At 36.7% G+C, this 25,441-nt stretch overlaps 1 protein-coding gene across 1 annotated transcript; it reads right to left on the reverse strand.

Annotated features, from left to right (window-relative positions):
- LOC145786077 (calcium/calmodulin-dependent protein kinase type II delta chain-like) lies at positions 1–25,441 on the reverse strand. Its single transcript, XM_082597721.1, has 18 exons — positions 25,355–25,441; positions 24,924–25,018; positions 23,400–23,459; positions 23,077–23,131; positions 22,320–22,385; positions 21,938–22,010; positions 21,334–21,436; positions 19,610–19,693; positions 18,704–18,798; positions 16,155–16,277; positions 14,366–14,449; positions 13,752–13,785; positions 13,387–13,424; positions 7,248–7,298; positions 5,301–5,346; positions 4,484–4,651; positions 3,287–3,398; positions 1–3,069 (listed from the first exon to the last, which is right to left on the reverse strand). Exons 1-18 carry the CDS (start codon positions 25,429–25,431, stop codon positions 2,949–2,951), a joined length of 1,485 nt encoding a protein of 494 aa, XP_082453847.1. The 5' UTR covers positions 25,432–25,441; the 3' UTR covers positions 1–2,948.

Here is a 25,441-nt window from a genome sequence, read left to right on the forward strand (position 1 = left end):
TTAAATTTTGATTTTATTAAATTCATGCATATACATTAACATAAAGTTCGATATGTTTTTAAAAGCCGTTTACAGGCGTCACTATATTAACAACAACGTAATGATTACCCTACAATAACATTTATGCGATCAAGATCACCATTGCGCATCAAAAGGTTGTGAAACGTCTACGTTTCACCTTGAAGCATATCTTCGAATTTGTTGCAAATGTCGCACGCACCACAACAGACCCAGTCCTTTGTAAGTCAAAACCCAACATTGAAGACAAAATATATTTTCTCTCCAACTTAGCATTGTAAAGACTGGATGATTAATTCAGAATATGGACGTATTTTTAGTCTTCAAATGGATAAAAAAAAATGGTGCATTCATCAACGCTAATAAAACTTCGACATAATTGGTAAAACGTTAACGTCAATACAATATTGACAATCATTACAGAGATCTTTTGTCTACAAATGCAACTTAGTAAAACATCAACGTACAGAGGTGACATCCAACTTTGGCAGTGGGATGGACAATACAGCACACAGAAAATTTACAAAGCAGGTGCAACGAATTTATGATTTACAAAGAGGAATTCGGAACGTGTCCAACAGTCAGATAAATTTCAACAAAAAGCGCGTGCTGGGCATTGTGGGACATACCACTTACCTAGCAGTAGAGATGTAATTGAATATTAAAAATTGGTTGTAAATTGACATAAAAATTAAATGCAAACTTCTAAATTCAGCTAATAAAGCACAATATTTCCTTTCCAACGTGTAACTAAGTGACAGTGGGTAATTTCTCCACTTGCTATTGCGACATAGTTCATCAAAAAACAGTTTATCGAATAACAATACAAAGCTGTTGGAACAAAATATTAGTGAAAATGGTATACGTTTTGAAATGAGTCTTCACGAAAAAAAATCATAACAAACAACGCTACGCTGAAAGATATAGCCCGACGTTTTTGTTTCAAATATCCCAAGGACAATCGATGGAGCGACAATTTATCGACCAGGCCTACGATAGGGGAAACTTCGTTATCTCGGGGGGGGGGGGGGGGGGGTTGCGCGCTAAGGAACATGAACTAAACAACCCAACTATCTGCAGCTTGAATCCAAAATCCAAAACAGGCAGCACCATTTCTTTTCTTTTTCCAGAGGGGGTTATTATAATTTTGGGGTCTACAAAGCTATTGGACTAGGTATTCTACGTGGTCCCGTAAAAACTACAGATAAATTTTGAGGCGGCCTTGGTGGCAATGTAGCGCATATGGCCTTGCATTTTTTATTACATTTTGTTACAGGCTACTCCGGTTTGAGCTTATTAGAGTATCAGCGATTTTTAACTTTTATTAGCAGCCATCCTGGATCGACTTGACAACTCAAAGCTTTAAAACGCTGATTGTGCAGAAAATAGCAATTAAAGATGTGAAAGCTGCAAAAATCCGACGAGCGTTCGATACACTGTGGTTTCGATAAACTATTGGTTCGAGGTCTGTTCGGTGTTAGTTTTTTTTTTATCACCAAAAACTTGAGGAACCTGTAGTCGCTTTCAGTAGCGTTGATAGGGGTGGGGGTCTAAGGGTTACATTAGAACCAGGGTCCGGTAACCTTTACAAGGAGCCCAGGAAGAAGGCATAGTGTATTTTTTGGCGCTTTTCTTAAAATTGTTATGATTTGGGGCCTGGAGATCTCATTGGTACAGGGCCCAAATTGTAATTTCAACGGCCCTGGGCGCTTTCGTTAAGGTAATAGGACCAAAAACAACACTGTGTAATAATACACAGTGGCCTGCACGAAAATTGAAAAATACATCAAACAAAATTGTAACTAGCAACTGTGTAGCAATGAAATGCTGAGTAATTTGGGCGTGCGCTATTTGAAAAACAACATCGAAAACGTAAGAGCTTACCGGTGGTCGTGCTCCTAACCTGGGCATTGTTTTTATAAGTGGTTAAACCCAGACAGTAAAATCTGTCATTTTTTGTAAAAAGATGGAATTTGCGTCTGGAAATCTTTTATCATGACGTTTTGGAGTGGACAACATACTTAGGAAGGTTTTAGGTGCAGCAAATTCGAGCATGTTTTTTCTTAACCTTGCACAACGATGCTGACAATAAAACAGGATTTCTTTTTGAAAAAAAATCATGTTTATAGAATTTCTGTCTCTTTAATTGGTTTTTGGATCAGTAAAAAGTTGAATTCACTGTCAAGCTGCTGGCATAGTGATACACATCATGTTAAATTGAAAAAAGTGCAAACAGCTAAGGTGAAAGCTTGACAATGGCCATTAGACTCAGTTTTACCTTCATCGTTACATTAAAAAGATGCAAAAGCAATAAAATTAACGCTCGTGATATAAAGTAGCATCTTCCCGGTGGTGACACAGCGCAGAGCCGTGTTCGCATTGCAACGTGGATCATGCATGGAGTGCTGCTAAAGGGAAGCTCAGAACGAAAGTGGCAGAAAGGCATAAATATTTCATGCCCATTACTGCAGCGCGTCGTCGGGTTTCAAAAAACTAAATTTCGTGATAGAAATCCTTTTAACGCTACTAGATAGAAATTGCAACAATGTTAAAAAGAGAAAAAAAAGGTGGAACATGATTTCATCACAAAGAAGACAGTAGCTTTTGCTTCGATGAAGCTCTCCAAAACGCCGAGCGGCAATGCGGCGTTTGGCAAAAAGACCTAGGGGTCAACACGTCGATAAATCTGATTAGAAGATTTTTTACAAATCGCACAAAAAAGAAGCTGAATTAATTTTATAAGAGCAATTGAAATACGCTAACTGCTGGAGTGTTCAAAAAGCTGCACATGCATCCTCCGTACGACAACTACAAATTGTTGAACTCTTTTTTCGTCTGATACGTCGGACGACAAGAAATCAATTAGTCTAATAGCCTGTGGGGTGCTCAGTGCAAAGGCTTCATTCAGGTCATCTTCCTCTGAGAGCATTCTATTTTTGACAAGACGATACAGTGCTTTCGGAACTGTGAGTATGGGTGTTCTTCCAACTCCCGTCCACTCGACGCCAGACACGTGTTTCTTCGGTTTTCGTCGAACAAGGATTGCCAGCGCTGAGGACATAAATAGAATTGAAGCGTTTTTGGAAATTGATGAGTTTTTCTGTTGAAATGTGACATTCAAATTTAAATTGCATACACATAACAGACTACTACTATTCACCTAACCACAAATTTACATTTTATGAACGTGATCTTTTGCAGTATGTATGTAACTTTTGTTGGAATGCAATCTTTACGATTTGATTTGCACTCGTTGAAAGCAAAGTACCTGTCAATGAACTGGGTCAAGCATATGTATGCAATGTACCCTGAGTCGGGACTCAGCAATACAATGTGCGGATACAACATGGTGGTCTTCTTTAGCTGAGTATTTTTCGGTTCTGAAAAGAAGTTTTATTTTTTATATACAAACAGCGAACATCAAAAACTAAACAAAACAGGATTCAATATTTTTTTAATTTACAGATAAAAACAAACATGGAGGAGAGAGAACATAAAAGTCCTTTGTAGTTCGTTGTCTCGCTGTGCTGTTCAGTTTGTGCATTTTTTATGTTTGTTTTTCATGTGTCTAAATGTCCAAACGACCTTCACGTTCATTTTCCAAAACCTTGCTCTCGGTAAGCAGAGGAAAATGCAGGGAAAGTGAGTTTAAACGTGGACTCGAATGTAAAACTATGGAAAATTCACCAGAAGGATATTTTCAAGTTGACACTGACTGGTTAACAGAAACAGCAAATCATTACTTTGCGACGCTTCGTGGTCGTTTAGTCGGACGTACGTCTTCACTAAAATTTTGTACCTACGATAACACATCCAGCATAATGAAATTCTAAGCATCAAGATTAACTCTTAAGCTTGGTTTTTACCCTTTGAAAGCAAGCATGCATGTTTTTGTAATCAATTTCACGGATTTAATACTGCATCGTGACATGCTCAGGTTATATTTAGCGCATACTTGCTTCAAGACAGCCAACCTCGTCGCGGAATAGAAATCGCACGATCTCTTCACGATCTTAACAACTAAGAAATCTCAGCATCAAAAAATCAATGACCATGCAAAAAAAAAACCGTCGAACTCAGAGTTCAAATCTATTGGTCGTAAATCACAAACCACAGGTAAAGATTTTCTTTCAAACCGATAGATTTTTCTCTAGATGGATAAGACCGGGTGATTGCAGCAATGTGCAAGCTGTCAAGCCAGAGCGGCAATGCAAAGTATGGAATTTTCAGATTGGATAAACGTCCAGCAAAGTTAAAACTACAATGCTGCAAACACAAAAAATTGCATCCCACCACGGAAAGTAGAAGCTGGCGTTTTTACAACATTTCAACGTAGCCACACATTGAAGCAATGTGAAAAGAACAACCTATGCTGCATTTGCAAATGTATCACTGATGACAAGAACTCAGAAAACCGACTACGGCGTTGAATCAACGCCAATTTTCCTCATCTAAACATACTCACGGGCATAAAGGAATTTGTGGTGGTCGTGACCACGGAGCAGATTTCCCATCGACATGGTGTGGAAGCAAGTGTGGTCTGCGGTGCAGAGCTTCGAGTAGGCCTCGAAGTCGTTGCTGTTGATCGAATGGATCAGTTGTTCGGTGGCCCGTTGGATTTCTAACTTTTTAGCTGAAAAGAAAATAGCTGTGCAGGAAGTGTTTGAGTCACGTGTGAACTTCGGTCAGCTGCTGATGACACCCAGCTAGCAAATCAGTCCTATTTTGCATTGATTCAACGTCTAAAAACTAATTTACATTGATTCAAAGTCTGAACGTTGAATCGATTGATTTGGTGGCTGCGCAATACGCGAATTACAATGGAATGAAGATCATTCCAGAAGAAAGAATGTCAACATTTTTCAACTAAACAAACGCTATGCATGAAACCAGACTAGAAAAATGTGAATAGCAGCAACAGAGTGGATGCTGATCTAACGTATATTGTACAGAAAATTGAGGCTGACGCTTTTCTGCTGCAGTGACACTGTCGGCGGATGTGATCATGAAATGAGTCAATTTTGTGCAAGCATCTACTGTAAAGTGAAAGCAGTTGCAGTCGTCAACAGCTTGAGCACATCTCGACTTCTGAGCTGCGATCCCAGACAACAAAATCCGCCATTTTACATTGATTCAACGTCTGCAGAAGTTGAATCAATGTAAAAATGACGGATCTTGCGGTCAGGGGACGTACCACTGCAGTAACGTTGCTGAAGTGTCTCACGGTAAAACGGAAATCATTGTGTCGATTTAAATGCAATGCTTAATGTTTGCTTCCATACCTTTTGTTTCTTCGTCATCCCCAAAAAATCCATTTTCGCCAGAAGTCTGTGTTGTACACAATAAAAACAAAACATAAGTAAGCAATAAGCATATTAATTATCGTGAGGTTGTCACTAAAGGGACTTCAAGACACAGGCACTTCTTTCAGTGCCGCTATTGTGCAACACCCCAGTCAGCAAATCAGTCCTTTTTAACATTGATTCAACGTCTGTAGACTGATTTGCTGACACTGACTAATCAAATAACATGCTAATAAAGTAATTAATGACACCAGATTCATTTCGACGCGTAAAAGCATTTCGTTCGAAATGGTGAAAGTCACCGGCAAACATCTTTCACATCACCGTACAGGCGTACACGTGGCAACAAAATAAAGTAATTAGTCCTGATGTACAACCAAACCAAGCCAATTTTTCGGTCGGATTAGTTTAAACACCGCTCCAGAATTTCTGAGGTTATCATGAAATCTAAATCAAGCAATTTTCAAGAAGCTGTCGTTCATTTGTTTTTAATTATTCTGTGACGTATTTCAATACAATAATTTCGTTGTGAAAAAACATAGATTATTTTAAGCTTGAAGTAATTGACGTATGCGGGTGATGGGTGATATTATTAGTTTCGGCAGGAAAAATGTTTTGCAAATCGATTTTATGACAGAAAACAAGATTGAAAATGAACTACAATGGCTAACAAGTTACCAAAATCTAACTTATTTACACCGATTTGATGTAGCCAAGCGTAAAATAAACCGTGCATTTTGCCAGACCAATGCTAATTTTCATGCTTCCTCGACTACGCGTCAAACACGTCACAAACACCGATGCCTGTTACATGCAAATTAAAAATCATACAAATAATTACGTATCGACAGTCGACTGTGGAAAGAAGGAAGCTGCTTCGCTCTCCGAACGGTCTTCACAGGTTCATTCTTTCTACGGTCAACTGCCAGGCTCGTAGTTTGGTGCATTGTCTTTGCGACGAGCGTTGAAGCTCATTGGTGTGATGGTTTGTTTTTATCGTATCCAGGCTTACGCCCCATGGATGAAGATTAAGTGGACAGGAAGGCAAAGAGGCCAATCTTTGTGTCCTCCCAAATACACTGTCAATGCGACGTGCTATTTGTGAGCGGCGTATCAGGACGTTCGCCACTCGGCTATGCAACGGACAAGTTCCACGTGCAGGCGACGATTGCTATGATGAGTATCACGCCACGCTCGTTGTTTTCTGATGAGTAACCAGCCTTCTTGTGTCAGCTAAAAAGAGCGCCACACAACTCAATGGCAAAATTTATGAAGTAAACGGCATAATGCAGGAGTGAATAACTTTCGGTATTCGGGATTGTATGTGACCCATTTAAACGTACCATGTGGGCAACGGTTTTTAACTTTTCTTGGGCGTTGAACAATTATTTTTATTATTTAATGTTACAAAATTCATACGGCACGCTAAAAAAGTAGACTACCCTAGGCTCACACCTCTAACTTTATCTACACCATTGACAAGAACTAATCAAGCAAAAACGAAGTGAAAATGTGATAATTTTCATTTAAGACTAAAAACTTTAAAATTTTGTTACGCTGACAGAGTGTCGAAATGAACTTTGAGTTTCAGACCGTTTCTCGATGTTTTGCATAATTGCTTTGATTTAATCACACAGATGCAGCTATAAAAAGCACAAAATAAATTGAATGGAAAGGAAACAGTGTTTTCACTTCCAAATCGATTTCTTCAGCAGAAGCTTGTTTTAAAAAAAAAGGGCAAGACAGACAACAATCAACATGCAAAATCAAATTGTCAAGGTGAAAGTGATGTTTGATTAATTAATGCAAAACCAAATAAACAAACACCAAAATGGCAGGGCAAAAACTTCCTTCGCAAGTGCAACATTCTCAGACGAAGAATCGACGTCAAAAGTGATCAGACTGCAGGCAAACATTGAGACCAACCTTTCGAATAGAAGTGTTTGCACGAACAACTGTAGATTGAGATTGGGGTTCCTTTGAAACAAGTCGATTTAATTAAAGCTACAAGTAGTGGGCAAGTGCACAAAGTATATTGCAGACTAACAGTAACAACCAACAAAAGTTGCGATTTCTACATCGTTTTGTCGTGTAACGTTTAGCAGCAACGCCGTTACACGTTAAAACGATGTAAAATGGCAAACCTGCTGGCTAGGCAGAGTGTATTTTTCTCAAAATAGCCTCAACGTTAAACTTGCAGTCAGAGTGGATGCACCCATCAGATCTTTTATATATTGTACAAAACAATGGAATCGCTGATGGAGTGTGATTTCCACTCAACCTCTACGCAAATATCGCTTTTAAAAACTGAACTGCAGACGGAAGAAACATGATGAGCTTAGAAAATCTAAACTTAACTGATTATGTAGCTCAAAAAGTTTTAGATATTATTCCTAAACAATGATATTTTGTAACCAGCTATTTAGGGTATAAAGAATAACTCGTGGGTAACATTGTAGAGTTGCCGTTACATCATTATTTAAGTTTTGTGACCTAATATATGAAATACAGGTTATGCAGAAACATGCTATAAAGCTGTAGTCTGCACGTTGTAAAACCGTCAAGATTTTTAAATACAAAAAAGCTTGATACACAGCAGGTCAGCAGGTATTGATCTGAGACCAACAGAAAAGTTTTTAAGAAAATTGAAAATCCACCAGGAAAATGAAACTGCACGAATAACAGATGGCATCGTTTGTGGTGGAATACCTTACGTCAGAAACATTGATGTATAGTTTGAAAAGAACGTTTACCGTATTAACTTCATGTCAGATCGATGCAATATACATATCAAAATATTCTCCAAAGGTAAAAATCGTAAAAAGAAAGGTGACACGGTTTATGTTTTTCTAACTAATAGCAATGTAAAGCCTTTTGCATGATTTACATAAAGTGTCAGACGATCTAAAAAAGCTGTATGTTTTTTTTTAACAAGGGTAGACTTCGAAAAAGTGGTAACAACCAAACATTATAAAATTGGGTTGTTTTATTCAAACGCGACGTATACTAGACACCGGTGTCAAATAAAAATCTACTGGGTAGTGGATACTTTTCAAAGAAAAGTTAAAAATGGTCAAAAAACACATCTAAATTTTGCCTGCATTTCAACTTGATAAATGGCCACGAATGAAGACTCTTCATGCAAACCAACAAACATCGATGAAAGTTTATACAAAAAAATTAAATCCGCAATTCATTCGCAAACGCTATGGGACGTTTTTCATTTAGCAATCAATAGGGAAGCTTAAAAAAATGTGGATTCCAACAAATTTGAAATGTCGATCAAGCCAAACCGTACAACGCTCACAAGAGTGAGATTTTAATAGGAATGGGCCATTTTTCAAGCTGCGTACATAGAGAAAGGCACAAAGGATAAAGTCAATATTTAACTGACAGTATGATGTTTCCTAAAGACGACACAACGCGCCTTAATAATTTAAACAAAACTTAAACAAAGCTGAATGCTGTGTTTTAAACAAGGTAGACTCCTGCATTGATACCACCTTCGACATAGATTCAACACAAGATACCAGAGAAAGAGACGGATTTTAAGTGAACTTCGCTGAAAAAAGACGAAATGGCTTCGTGAATCAAACATTTGAGGTGTTGCGACCGTGCCATATTGTAAACTGATTGTTCTGCTTTGGTATCATGCACGATTGCACGTTACAACGACCGCGTTTTGTCGCTTCTACCTTTTTTAGACCTCTGCTATGTTTGGCATATATTGTTTTTCGGTGTGATGGTTAGAAATAAAAACAAACTAAACTGAACATAACCCGACCATCAAATCAGTTTTTTTACATTAATTCAACGTCTGCAGACGTTGAATTAATGTAAGAAAAAACTGATTTTTTGGCCGTGCTTGCAGTTGTATCATCGCCGTGGCGTGTCAAACCCAACCGCTAATGAAGGTCATGAGTTGACAGACAGTTTGTCACAGTCACTTCCACTGAGTGATTGAAGGAATACGCGGTAAGTAGGCCTATATCATTAACAATACGTACCGTAGGTCAAACTCCACCTGAACGCCAAAGCAGAAACAAATCAGCCATGTACTTTATTTGAATCAGCCCACAATAACGCACACGCTCTCGTATACAGACTCACGATATGTCTTATCTCAGACAGCAAATCAACCGCTTTTTACATTGATTCAACGTCTGCAGATGGTTGAATCAATTAAACAAACGGTTGATTTGCAGTCTGGGATTCTACATTCTTGTTATTTCGTTCGATTCAACAGTGTTTGGTGAAATCGATGGTGCAAAAGGCATCAACTTAACAGAAGAAAGCAACGCACGATGAGTGAGGATCAGATCAAAACGAAAAAAAATTGGTAAAGAAATACGTTTCGAGTTATCCTTTCCATCAACTGCCATCTGAACTAACGCAGCACCTTATACCAGGCTAGTTGAGTGTGTTCAGCGTCGGAATGGCGCGATTCGGTGAGTCCGATTCGGTGAGTCCGATCCCTTAACGGGGGATTTTTTCAATTTTTTTTTTAAATTATTGGGTACCGTGGCCTAATTATCATTGCCGTTTTAGGGTTGGGGGATAGGGGTTAAGGTTAGGGGTTAGAAGTTAGGAACTCACCAAATCGGACTCACCGAATAGTAGCAGACCCGTTCAGCGTATGCAGCTGTACTGCACAACAACAACATGATAGAAAAGAATATTTTTTAGCAAATACTTTCATGTATAAATATTAGAGATTTGTATGTGAGAAATATTCAAGTTTCACAATAGGGATGAAAACAGAATCTAGTCGAGCTTTTACATTAAAGAAATTCATGTTTGGTTGTTCATCAGGACTATTTGTTTTTATGCCTATCTAGCAATGTAAAATCACAAGCAACTAAACTACGCCCAATTTTTTAATGCTTGTAACGTTTCGTGCGCTATCTTTTTGCGCATCCTCACATAAAAGTAGTTCCAAGAGCTCATGGGGTTAATTTATAACTTTCACCATGGAATGCTAGATTGTCCGCAATTGCCACACAAATAATGGTTTGCGTTGGCAAACCAACTGACCAATGGCTCACAGTATGAATTAAGTGATCACAAGTCCTGTAAGTGATTGAAAAAGAAGACGCTCTTGTAAAGAAACTAAAGCTAATAAAAGAATTGCCATTTTTTGGTAACATGCGAATGTAAAATGCTACATTTTAAAAAACAAACAAAAAGAGCTCACCGAATCGGGTGAATGCTCCCTTTTCCGCTTTGCCGGTAGCTAGGTTAATTAATGTCAGTGGCGCGCACATACAATGCAAAATAAACAAAGGACGAATGTTACAATCCGGAATAGTACCAGTCTTACGTTTCAGTACAGGAAAAGTTAACTTAACAATAACTTAGGTGGTTCGCATAGTCATCATATTCTTTCTGCTTGAAGCTAAATTTAGGTCACATGTTTTGCATTGTAGTTACAAATAGTATTCACCAGTGTAAAGAAACTGGCTGTCCACCTAAATCTGTACAAGAATTTGTCAGGGAGACCACTACAATTGACCGTTTCTTTAACACAAATGAAACATTGCGTTTCAAATTTAGTCTAGTTTTTTGCATGTACTCCTGGTACCGATCCTGCCAGAAAATCAGTTTTCATTTGACTCTGCAGATGTTAAATCAATGTAAAAAAAAGAACTAATCTGCTGACAGGTTGCAGTCTAACATCCCACGATCAGTTTCAACGCTGGTTTTCTCAAAATATTGAAATGCATGAGTACAGTACACGACTTGAGAACAGATTTTATTGAAAGCAAAAACTGCTTTCAAATCTTATGGAGGCGGTGATGCTAGTTCGGAGTAAGTCCATGAGTGTGTGTTATTCCACAACTGGTGAATAAGTGTTGATGAATACAACAGTAAATAAAGCATGTAGTATAAACAACGCGGTAACTTGTTAACGAAGTAACCTCAGTTTCATTTTATCCGTGAGGGACTGGGTAAAAGTCTTTTCTGTTCCTTATAGTAAATCATACATTGAACATAGACAGAGAATGACTTTACCTAATTGACGAATGACCGAAAACAATAACTGTTGTGTCAAACGTAAAAGGAACTTGGAAAACATTGGAACGCTGCGTGAAGATTTTTTTAACAAACTGACTCAATTACCCTAGCCTGCTGGCTTTGCTAGAGATATCTTGGTAAATCCTGACAACACATGCTGAAAATCATCTGATATCGAATTCAGGCAATAATATTGCAAGTGTTGTGTAAAGGGATAAAAACGTTAACTAACTAAGAACAAACAATTAAAAAATTGCCACAAAATGTGTTACATAGAAAAAGCAAATTGAGAATGGAAAGTTATTAAGCTAACCAAAAGCCAAGTCAAAAGTGCTTAAAATAGATTCCTTGCAATTGACACTTGCTCGATGCTTAGGCAGCATATCAGTCTTCTTAGCATTGATTTAACGTCTATAGACGATTAGACGCTAAATCAATACAAAACAGGTCTGATTTGCTGGCTGGGTGCTGATGGTAAGGGTTAAATGAATGTCACAGGGAGTTGGAGAACATAAATGAAATCGTAATTGATAAGTCCATAGCAAGCTTATCGATTAATTTAAAATAACTTAAACTAAATCGTCAGAATTTCCAACACGTTGTTGGAATTTAAGAAATTTTACCAAGATCAACATTGTGACAACCTTGTTTCAAGTGAACTAAAAACCATGTTCTTTCTTATGTTGATTCAAGATTATAAAGGTTGAATAAGCGAAAAAGGTCTAGTTTGGCAGATGAGTAACGTAAACTACATCAATCATTTTATTTTTCTCTCGGATCAAGTATTGCGATGCCAGGCATCTCCACTAGAACACTTCACGACGGTTGGCAAAAAGCGTCAGTGTTTCTCTTGCGTCGAGGTGGCCAAACTTAATTGCGTTGTGACAGCTTCAAACCAGACACAACTGACCACAATTCTATCAACACTTCTTGCTGACAAGAAACCGAACTACAGTACGCAGAAAAGTCAAAGCAACCAGCAGCTGTGATGAGTGGATGGAAATAGCAATGACATAGGGATCAGACTTGCACATTTTGTACAAAGGACCAAGACTTGGCTTTTGTAGCAATTTTTACTGAAAGGATTTGACTTAACCCAGCCAGCAAATCACTCCTTTTTTGCATGGATTCAACGTCTGCAGACGTTGAATCGATGCAAAAAGAAACGATTTGCCGGCTCGGGATAAGCTTAATACAAGGCATGTAAGGAGCTGAGCGCACAGTCACGTTCTTATCAGGAATATATTAAAAGAAAATCAATTACTGTCCAAGAACAAAAACTTTCATATGACATCCAATTCCGAAATAAACTAGCTATCCCAGCAACCAGTGGATTTTCCACAGTAAAATAAACACAAGCAACCAGTTATTTTCATATAATAAACTTAACCATGACTTAACCTTGGTTTCGATTGTAAACACGACAAAATATGATTAAATATAACTACCTCGGCTGTGTTTTAGCATTAGGATATCGGAAAATTTGAGCACTTTTCTTTATTAAGATTATAGGTCTAGATTATATGCACATTTAGAGACAGTCCTTAATAGATTCTAATTTTCTATTTTTTGGTTCAGTTTTTTTTACTATAAAGAGACTTTTTTGTAATTCACACATTGGGCAACCAACTAATCCCAAAGCATTCACGAGAAAAACAATCAAAATTAAAATAGAGAGTATGACCACAACGCCTTCGCTGATATGCTGTCACATACTGCAATGTCCGATCGCTCAAACTTATGACGCTGGGGGAACAATGGTACGTGCTTTGTAAAGGGAATAAGCAGTATGGACAGGAATTAGGAAAATTTAAACTGTATGTACTTAAAAACAGTTTTTTCAAACAGGTTAAAACATAATCTCGTATGCTTGTGGCACATTCTAACTAGCAAGATCAATCTTTAAAGCATTGATTTTATTAACTTGGTAAGGTTTGGTTTAAAAAGTTAAAGACGGCTATTTGCTTTGAAAACGCAATTGAAGTTGTACACAAATTAATCCCATAAAAAAGGAGATAGCTTCAAATTTTTAACCTTGAATGTGACTCACCTTAGCAGATTCTCTATTTTTGGAAATGGAACTTCGCGCTGCAAGCGATAAAAACATTGATTTATGTTAATTCAATGTCTCTATCCGATCAATTCACGTCAAAATCAGCGATTTGCATGTCGATTGAAATTTCTTGAAACAGCCCTTACAGCTTATACACATCAAGAATCCAGACATCAGTTGTTGTTTACATTGATTCAACGTCTGCCGAATCAATGTGAAAAACGATTGATTTGCTGTCTCGGATCTTTTTCCAAGATTAAACAAAGATCGGACAATGCTAGCAAAAAAACGACACTTTTTACATTAATTCAACGTCTATAGACGTTAAAGAAATGTAAAAATGTCTGGGATTAGAAACGTACTTCTTGTTGCAAGTATGGTCGTGAGAATTGCACCCTGAAATAAAATTTGTTGCATAAATGTCATTGAAACGATGTTGTCTCATAAACAGAACTATAAAACATTAATCTGGAAAGACAAATAAATCAGTGAGATTATTCGACCGGATAGAAATAAGAAATCTTTTTGAGATGGAAAATTGAAACTAGTGGTAGAAACACAGTATTTCGAAAAGTATTTTGTTCTGAGTACCATCACGAATCTATTGTTTATGGAGAATTTGGTTTTGTTTGAAAGCTCAATTAAGAATGTTTCGTTATGTGGCAGAAAAAAGAAAAGAAATTTACAAGTATCCCAAAACACTAAAAATCGGACTGCGTCTCCTCAAAAGTTCACAAATCAGGACATAAACATTTTTCAAAAAATTTTAAAACGAAATTTGTTTTGACGCAAAACTCTCTTGGTTGACGTTGTTTCAAATGAAGTTTCCCGGTAAAGATTTTGATTTTATTTCTAATAACTTTTCATCAAAGAAAAAAAAAGTATCATCCAAAGAAAACCCGTTTCTAACAGAAACACATCTTTTGTTGTGGAAGTAAAATTTATGTCAAATCAGCAGAATATGTCACGGAAATACCTTTAGTTTTCTTCTTGCGTTGAAAGTCTTTAAGCAGTCGACTGTGTCTTGTCTGTGAATGTGTGAGGCGATCCTTTCGCATTGCTGTAAGAAAAAGTAATCAACATTCAACGACCAACGTGGTAACATCCTGATGTGTTATCACCACTCAGCAAAGTTGATTTTTACATCGTTTCTACGCCTCGCGACGTGAAATGAGCAACTTTTGCCTAATCTCAATCGCGCACCGGAACAACACATCAGGGGTTGAATACTGAAAAGCTTGGGTGTTCATCAGGATAATAATCGTTTCTAGCACTAGTTGCAACGTTCATCTGATGAAAGTGACAACAACAAACAGGTTGATTTATTGTTTCACTGACGTTTCGCGCACCATGACAATGCGCATCCTCAGAGCGAATAACATGCAAAATAAAATTTACAAAGGTACATACTGATGACTTTGTTACTAAAATAACTCAGCCAGTATTTAACTTTGTAAATTTTATTTTGTATGGTATTCGCTCTGAGGATGCGCATTGTTATGGTGCGCGAAACGTCAGTGAAGCAATAAATCAACCTGTTTGTTGTTGCTCTTACTTTCACCCGATGAGCGTTGCAACTAGTGCTATAAACGACATCAGAGGTTACTAGATCAGTCACAAGCATCTACGTCAGTTTCGAGATGATTGCAAATTACAAAATAGATTCCGTTTATTCATCCATCAAAAATGTTAAAGTGCAACGAATGCCGTTTCAACATGGCTTTCATAATCTATTTGAATAGGCACTGCAGGTTTTTCACAAACGAAAAATGTAGGGCAATAACAAGGCAATAAAATGTTGCAGCCCAGAACTGTTTACTGCACCTTTCCTTGAGACACTAGTTTGCAGGCAGTTTGATAGATTTACGACCACACTTGGGTGATTGCTGTTGGCAAATAAAACCCATAAAGCTTCTGTGTGCTACATAAACATGCTCTGTTTTCAGTCAAGCAACTTAAAACCACGTTGAGATCGCGTGATCATAATTTAAAATTTGTACGGCGATTGCTTGGTGGTTTGTAACTCAACCGCGGTCGTTTCAAGAAGCCATTAAAATTGTTGGAGTAGATAAGTTTCGAATGTTTCGATAAATGGACATCCACAACCAAGGCACCGTATTTTTCGTTGTGTTTAAACGTCGCTATGCTTGCACTTAGCAACACTTATACTATACTTCATCAATAATTCACGAAAAACAAGAAGGGTGTATTTAAGAATGTTGATAAATTATTATTTCTATCATAATAACCTTGAGTGTATTGCCTTAGCATGCAATGAATAATACATAGTCTCCAGCAAAAAGGTTTCACGTCGAGGCAAACTATGCAACCGTGTGTAGAAACCGGAACATTGTTGATCCGCATAACGTTTAAAAAGCATCAAATCGCAGTAAAACAACGTGATTTCTAGATTGGAATCAAGAGTGAGACAAGCGAAGTTATCTGCTATCTCATATCATTATCGGCACTGACAGTGAAAAGCTAAATTAGAACGGCGAGTTGTTTAACGCATGAACATGCGTACCAAAAGCAAGCCATCACCACTTGCATGAAGAGACATAAATTATAGATGATATGCACTCAGCGTCATCCTTAGTTGAAAGAATAACTCGAATTTTCGGCATAAAATTGTACTGGATTCAGATTCTCCACCAATAATCTGCAAAGCATATTAAAAATGTACACAAGCGACAAACCTAATAATAAAAAAAGCATTTTATAGAAAAGAGGCTGCAAGTTTTAACATTTAACAAGCCGGTACGTACACTTATCCAAGGATGCTTCAATGCTTGAAGAGCGGTAATCCTTCTGGACGTGTCGATAGTTAGCAATTTGCGAATTAAGTCTTTCGCTTCCTCAGTCACCGTGTCCCATTCTGGTGAGGGGAACTGAAAGTTACAATTGAAATAGTTTGAAACTGCATCGCAAAGAGTAGCAACTAAAGAGTGATACACATATCAGAGCTGCAGCCAAAAATCCGTCATTTTTACGTCTGCAGACGTTGAATCAATGTAAAAACGACGGATTTGCTGTCCGGTGTAGCAGTCCAAGAGTTACTGCAGGCCAGAAGTTACAAGGGTTGCCAAATATTTCATTTAAATTTTATTTAATTTCGTTTTGAGAAATACAGTAATTACATTTTTAACCTCTCGAAAGGTCAGATTAATAATTATAAGTATTTTGTAATGTTAACTGAAAAGCTTGCATTAGTTTGAGAGCAATGAATTCATTACACTTAGTTAAAACAATTTTCGCTTTTCTATCGATTGTGAAAACGCCGGGCACCCCTGGTAACTTTTGGACTGACAGGAACTTCCAGACTGCAACGCCGCAGAAGCAGTCCAAAAGTTACTGCTATTGTAAGTGGGTGTGCTATTTCGAAATTCGTTTGGGAAAACTTGTAAATGGACTGAAAATTTTGAAAAAAAGTTTAAACTTCACTTGGTCAGTAGATTAAACCCTCTACAAGTATGCGAAAGATGAATCCCAAGGATAAATATTCTCACCACAAAACCATTATTCTTGACTTTAAGTTTCGTTCCACGTGTTTTCGATGGGAGTCCAACGGAAATTCATTGGAATCTCAAAGTGTTCAACACTTTCGTAAAAGTTAAAGCCTTCCTGCGTGTGAGACTGTGATAGCCTACTCACTGAAGGTTAATGGCGTTTTGACTACCGGTTGGCCGACATGTAGCCTAAGTTACTTTATATTTCTTCAAAACGGTAGTTATGAAAAACCAGACCAAAAATAGGCTCAGTGCTTCATTTACTAGAAAACTTTAGTTTTAACTTTCATGAAATACATAAAATATAGTCAAAGACTATGTTCGTCAACTACAACTCAAGACAACCGGCTAACAAGTCAGCCTTCACCACGATTCAAACTTTGAAATGTTTGGAGCGATGATCAATTAAATTGTTTGTTTCAACAGCGCCATATAGCCTACAACGAGTCAATAAAACACTCATAACACTAGACATTGTGAATCGTAGGTTGCATCATAGCACAATCAGGATGAAAGCAAAAGACTATAGGCTAAGTGGTCATCTAGTCAATCACCTCCCCATGCAAATTTATTTTCCAACGCACGTAAGGCACGGACACAACTTCAAAATGGTATAATACGAACAAATCAGGTTAAAATGATAGCCTACGTAAATTGTTAGGTTACAAATTAAAATTTCATTCCAATACAGCAACAATTTCTGGTACAAAACTCATCTTTTAACTTTCATCTTATTTTCGCTTCATTCCCAATTACGTTTCTGCGTTAAACCATGTTGTTAAGATGCAATGGTGGATAAGTCTTCAAGTTCAACATGTTTCCAATGTTGAAATCATTTATACAAATCTGCTGCAAGCGTCAAATCTGACAACCCTGTTTTAGTAACTTCTGGACTGGCAGTAACTTTCAGACCTCGTATACGCGGTCCAGAAGTTACGGTAAGTTTCAGACCGCAGTAACTCCTGGACCGTTACACCGGGTAGAGTGAACTTGTTGTTTACGTCGACTGAATTATTGTGTAAGCTTTGATGGTAACCGTTTCATTAAAGCGGTTAATTGAAGGCAAAGGTTACTTGACTCGCCTTAGCACATAACGGCTTCCATATTTTGTTCACGCTTTGCTGACATCATTCATTTGTTTATAAGGCTCCATTATTGGATTACTTACACAGTCTGAAGTTTCGCCTGCAGCTAATCTGCGATCAGCACATGCCAATAGCAATGAGTTGCTAAAATTACACGCAACGTATGACGGCATCAATATAAAAGCGACTTCATTGAAGCTATCTGACAAACTTAATTGAATCCAGTATGTATGTATATAAAACCTTATTTAAATTACAGAATGGATCCTTGGAGAATTATATCAATCAATCTATAGTATTTTCTTAAAACGTTTTACGCTAACAACGCGGGTGAAATATTTTGCCTACATGGATCTAACCTTGAATTACAGTAGCCTAGGCTACATAATAATAAGAACTTAAACTTTCAAACAGTGAAGAACGGTCGATGTTTTGAATACAGTAAACAGGATAAAGCATAACGTGCAGAAATACAACAGCAAATGCTTGGTAGTCTGTACTATCTTTAATTTCAGCATTAGAGTTCAATAATATTGTACTTTCAAAACTTAAATTTGATTCCACATTGAAGAGCAAGAAAATGGATTAAAAAACGACTGATTTTCTGACTGAGTACTCGGCTTTTTGGGACCGACTTTAACTACACTAAAATTCATCCGCCTCAAACTTTGCATCTTTCATGAAAAGTTCCAGTTGTGTAAAATATAAAGCAAAACAACTTACATCGTACGCCCCTTCTTTGATTTGGGCATATAAACGGTGTTGGTCGTCATCCCAGAAAGGAGGATACCCAACTAATAATATGTACAAAATGACGCCTGAAATAATAAATTGCCGTTGAAAAAATGAGCTATTGTTTCCTTAATTCAACTTCAGTGTTTTTTGAATTTCACGTATGAAAAATATTCTTATTTTTATGGAAAAGATTTTTGATGAGTTAATGGCGCACTGACGCGGTTGGTTGATTGAAAATCAGGACAAAGGATATTTCTGCTTTGAAAGCCAGGATCATGCAAAGTGAGATAATATGGATCGAAATTAGGAAAAAAAATCGATGGTTTTTCCTTTTCAATGACTTTAATCAAAAGAAACCAAATACCTTCATGGGGTTTGTATTCACAGGTTTATGATCACATCAAATAAATGACATATTAACACAAGGGCAATGATCAATAATAATAATCGTTGCACCATTTGCTAACACAGAGACAACCTAGTTTTTTTTTTAAGTTCTTCACTATAAAAGAAACAGCTACTCCAATTTATCAAAAGAAAAAGCTCTTTTGAGTCAGTTTTATTAAACATCAAAACGCTTTAGCAATACAAAACTACACATCTTCAAATAGGGAACGGAATGATGTGATTGAATCAATGGAGTTATGACGTCACGTGCCGGTCATTGATTGGCTGCTTCTTAATGTATGACACAATGATAAAAAGTAAACAATGCAATAAGCACAAACAAAACGAGCACAATTTTATATAATAAGACCTTCGCCACTTAAATGTGGTTTCGTAAAAAGTGAATTTATCAACCGCGAACCAAGTTTTTCCAGCTGTTTAAGCAGCAGTGGATTGTGGTCTTTTTCAAATAAAAAAAAACATAACATTTAAACAACGTTTTCTTACCACATGCCCATAGATCAACTGGCATTGAGTATGGGTCCTTCCTTAAAACTTCAGGAGAGAGATAACCAGGCGTACCAGCGAAACCTAAGCAAACATGTTTCGTAAGTGCAGTCACTCAACCTACAAATCAATCGTTTGTAAAAGGACTGATTTTGCGGCAAGAAAACCATAAAGAGCTCACACGGGAAAACACGTTTCACAGGACACAGGACTTTATTAAATCTTGTTGTTGAAACTAAAAACGTTAGCTTAAGTAAACAACAATTAATTACTTCCTTTTTGGAAGCAAAAGTAAACTTTAAACACAAATCACAGGAACTAGACACTAGCAATTCAACTGATCGTTTTATATTTAAACGTTGCAGTTTGCAAGCCAAAAATGAAAGTTTGAAGAAATTACGCTGAGAGTTTTTCAATGATTCACGCTACGTCTTCAGTAATACTTAAAGGACGTAAAAAATAGATAAGATGAATAATATAGATTATTATCAGTAATGAATTTATAACATCCAGGCCAAAAGTAATATCTTTTCTTTACGTCAAAGCCTTTAAATCACGTAAAACCATTCTTTTAATGACTACAATGCGTATTGCGTATAGGCACAACACACAACAACATTCCATCAACTCAATTGAAACGTAAGTGAGTAATACCACTGAAAGCTGACTACTAAATTGATTGTAATTGCCAATGCTATATTTAATGCATGATTCCTTGGCACAATTATAGACAAGAGCGACGATGAACGACAAATGAACTGATTCGACTGGTGAAGCTGCAAATTGTCCACAGAAATAAAGAGAACAAGAACCTTAACCGAAGCTCATAACAAAGGAGATCAGATTCGGTCACAAGTTACAAAATAGCAATCTTCTGAGTAAATATAATCTGTAAATAAATATCTGTGCGGCGTAACCTCAGTCAGATGTCATTTTTATAAATTGATTCAACAACTGTAAACGTTGAAACAACGTAGAAAGAACTGGTTTGCAGGCTGGGAAGTGGAAGTATGCGACGCAATAAACATCTAAGTCAGCTAATCACATCGTTTTTTGCATTGATTCAATGTCTGTAAACGTTGAATCAGTGTCACAAAATGAATTGTTGACTGGGATAAAACTTAGAGTTGGTGGAATGGATTACCGCAATCCAACAAACTGAGTCAAAACTTATTTTGGATAACATTTTCGTGGCATTTCGAAACATGAAAACAACCAGCTTGTACGAGATTAAGAAAATGTACTTGCTATCCGCATAAGTTTTCGTCTTAGTTTAGCTGTTAGCACAACCCAGACAGCAAAACCCGTCATTTTTACATTTCAATATAATGCAATTTGCAAAAGTAACGGATTTTGCTGTCTGGGAAAAGACCTCATGTTCAACTTGTATCATTCGATTTTGTAACTCGAACCAAATAGATGTGCAATATCCGAAACGAACTCGGCATTAGAAGTAATGATAGATCTCATGTTGCTAGCCAAGGCAGAGTGAAAGATGGCATTAAGAAGATTGATTTACAACGACATCAAATAACTTTTCAAGAAAGAAAAGTAGCGGAAAGATTGTAAAATGAAAAATTACAAACTGAACAGCACATGATGAAAACAGCGCTCAAAAACTGTCTACGGTAGTTGATAACATGAAGCGATGAAAAAACGAAAACTTTTGTCGGCTAGAATATCATCCACACCCAAACAAACAGGTCTTTGACTCTGGAACTTACCATACCACTGTACTTGGGTTTCAGGAACTTCAATTGCCAAACCGAAATCGGCAAGTTTAACTACTGCCCCCTTCTCCTTGCTTGCGAGAAGTAAGTTCTCAGGCTGTAAAACATATCGGAAAACATATAAAAACATATACGTTAACCTTATCCCGCTGAGCCTGCCTTGTTAAATTTTTCACATTACCATGGTACTGCTATTTTGCGTTCATCAAATGCTGGCATTTGCACAACAATCTAACTTCTTAGTGTAATTTATGAAGAATCGATTTCGCTATAGTAATACATCTTCAGCTAGCACATGTAAATGAGAGAATTTGAAAAACACGTAAAACGAACAAATAAAAAGCAAACTTCGATATTATCAACACGCATAAAAATTCTATATTAAATAGATGATTACTTAAAATTAAAATCAAAAGCTGCAAACCTAAATCTTAAACTAGTGTTCTGCCAAGATTTCCAACAATACACCATGACAGGTAAAACATAATTGTAAAACATATATAGTATGACATGCTTTTCAAGTCAATTTCGAATGGCAGTTGGTTTTGTTCGCATTAAGTGCTTCGTTAAAATCAGTGAATTCAGAAAACTGAAATACCTTTAAATCTCTGTGTATAATTTTCGATTGGTGACAATGTGAAACCGCCTCCAAAACTTGTTGAATGCAGTGACTGAAAAATATGTGCACAACGCGTAACGACGGGTAGTTGAAACAACTTTAACAACAAATAATTCAAAATTACAATTACACATGGAATAAGGAAATATGGTGTAAAAACACAGCTGCGGCTTGACCAGCGCATGGTGATGTACTTGTTCTTATATTCAAATTATTTGTATGTGTGCACTTTCAAAAAACTATTTCGATCTTCTTCGTATGGGAAGGCATCATCTGGCTACAGTTGAATTTGGAAGGCTCAATCAAGTCTAAAATCGACACCTTTCGATAATAATAATAGACAGCTTAAGGACAAGCTAACCTGGCATCAGCTTCACTGTAATATTCCCGAGCTACGATATCTTCAAAGAGCTCGCCACCGGTGACCCTGCAATGCAAGAGCACAGCCGATCCCAGATGAACGTGTGAGAAATAAAATTAAATCGGTACTCCGCAGCCTACGTTGAAACTATTGGATGGCATTTCATTGGCGTGGCTATTGGCTTTTAATATGAAAACTATGTAACATTTGCGTTGGTACGCGTCTATGTGATGACTTACTTGAAAAAAAAAAGATAAGACAGGTATTCGCAATTGGTATTTGACATTTTCAGTCAAGAACATCGCCACGTTACTTTATGTTGATACAACGCTTAGTAAAGTTGAACAAGACTACTACATTATTTCATAAGTGTAGCAATTCACACAGATGCGGATACCGAGAGACGGCAAACTTCAACAAAAATGAACAAGAAGAATGCTGTTTCTGTGGGCGATGTGTACTGCACTGCAGCCGAAGTTCAATACCTTTGTAGCTTGCTGAATGCTGATGAATGCATTCAAACATCGTTTATCAATATTGGGCACTTAATTATGATAATCAATAAGTAAATCATACATAAAAATGAACTCTATTGTACTGAAATTGTTAGGACACGATTTACCATTGTGGCTTAGGTAGTAGGTACATTTACTGACCCATGATCTTTCGGTTGAAGTCAAGCAGTATCTTATCAAAAATTAAATTTCTAAACACACTAAACAATTATACATTCTATGTACAAAGTGAAACTACTTACAAATCGAATACGAGAAAATGAAACCCGTCTTCAGGAATGCTCGCATGAAGCCTGACTGAAAACACATATTCATTTATAATTTAATAGGACTTTTCCAACAGATTTAAATAATTTTTAAAGTGCTCTTGGTTCATTTTACCGATTAATCAAATTTTAGGTTTTCATTTGCTTATGCTTTTCCAGATACTACAGAAGCCGGCCTCATGGTGGCGAAAGCTTTATCAATAAATTATGTAAGTTACCGAAGCTGGCTGATTTATTTACTTGTTGAAAATGCAGAACGTTGTTAAACTGTATGAAAAGTGATTAGTGTAACACCTCACCAATATTGGGATGCTTCAGAAGACGACAAATCCTTGCTTCTCTGTCAAGTTTCTGAAGATCTGACGACACAACATGTCATAAACTTTAAACCTTTGTCTATAACAAGCGGCAGTTTACTCTGACAGCTTGCATAGCTGAGCAGACCCTCTGGACAGAGAACAAGGGTATGCCATAATCTTTGCGGCTAGTGTTAAAACACAGTTGACAACCGAGTTGTTGGGCGTCAACCAACTCAGAAAAAATGGTCTCATGCATAAAACCTGCCCCTGGTGCTTGACATGAACGTGTGCTGCTTAATTTCCATTAGATTGGTAATAATTGACACTTGAAAGTGCAATTGAACTATGAAATAAGATAACCATCATTCAATATTTGACAACGGTTCTAACATAGACTTAATGTGTGGGAAATTTCGTGCTCGTGCACTAAAAGTGATGGACATTTTAGTGTTAAAATGAAAAAGTCCACAAATTAACAAGTCGAGAAGCTTCATAGTTCGATAAAATGAATTTTCTTTTGACAAATATGCCAAAAAATTTGTGTACTATAAAATTATAATATAACCACACTGAGCATTCATGAAAAAGTCATGCCGCTACCAAAAATAAAAACATGTCTTTCCTGTTTACTTGAAATGTCTATGTGAATCAGCTTTGTCCTTTAACACAAACGTACTAATGACTTTATTCCAAAGGGCAAACCAATACAGCGGTTTACAAATGACGTGGGTGCTCTTTCAAACTTGATTTAATCTTACACAATTTAATCTTAATTGGTAACTAGAGCATTTCTCACTAGAAAACCTAAACATGTTGTGACGAAAACTAAAACGGTCCACAAAAGCTTCCAGGCAAATGCAGGTTGGACAGCAGTGACAGTTGAACACTTTAACAGTTCACATGAAAACAAACGCACAAGAAAATTTCCATGTTCGGTATGTTTGTATTTGTAATATGAAACATATTTGCTAAAACTGACTACCTGTCTAGCATGGCAAAACACAGGACCATGTTACTGTAAAGTGCAAACCAACCAAATATGCAAAATGAAATTCAACTTCCAAAAATTATTGCGTGCAAATTTTGAAACTAGACAAAGAGTTAAAATGTTATTAATCAACAAGTTATTAATTACCTGATATTATATATATACAACTCTAATGACACAAAGCCGTGAGAAAATTTCATTGCAGTCTTAGGCTACTTTTCAAAATAAACATATTTCTTCATTTTTTAGTTTTATCAAAATTAGTTGCAGTTTTACATAAAGATAATAATAGAAAAACAAAAATATTATTTTTGTACTGTGATGGTAAATACAAATTTAGAATTATCACTTTACTAGAAATAAAAATCACCAGCCCTTTTGAAAAGACATTTCAAAATATTGCAGGCTTATAATTAGCACCCAGTAATTACAATTAATGTTTTTTTGTAAAAACAACATTTTACATTGTTTCTCTTCTGGTCTCATTGACAGGAAGCCCTTAAACAATACTGGTATACAAGCAAAAAATGACACACCTCTTCCAGAAAGTTTCCGTGTGTTGATTATTTTAGCTGCATACTCTTGCTTTGACTGTTTGTGTACGCATTTCTTCACAATGCTGAAAGCACCCCTGCAAAGAGAACAAGTCATTTAGTTTTCTATGAAGTAACGAAAACTGTACTTTTGATGAAGTAAAGGAAAAGTATATATAAATTTAAAATGAAACTTGATTTTTTTAAAGAATACTCAGAAGCAAGATGAAACTTAAAATTACGATCAAGCTTTATTTTTGATAAGCACTTAAAATCAATAAGAAAAGTGATGGACATTTTAGTGTTAAAACCATGGCTTAAAACCAAACAAGCCCACAATTTAACAAGTCGAGAGACTTTACAGTTTAATAACAAGGACTACACAATAAAATTGCAATTCCTTTTAACAAAAACTTCAACAAGCATGGACATACTTTCCAAGTTCTTCTGCCAGCAAATAAGTGTCTGAAAATCCATGTGTCCAATTTGCATTCTCAGCATTAGTAGTCATAATTATTTGA

Source organism: Aplidium turbinatum, chromosome 17 (assembly GCF_918807975.1).
Source record: "Aplidium turbinatum chromosome 17, kaAplTurb1.1, whole genome shotgun sequence".
Taxonomy (NCBI): domain Eukaryota; kingdom Metazoa; phylum Chordata; class Ascidiacea; order Aplousobranchia; family Polyclinidae; genus Aplidium; species Aplidium turbinatum.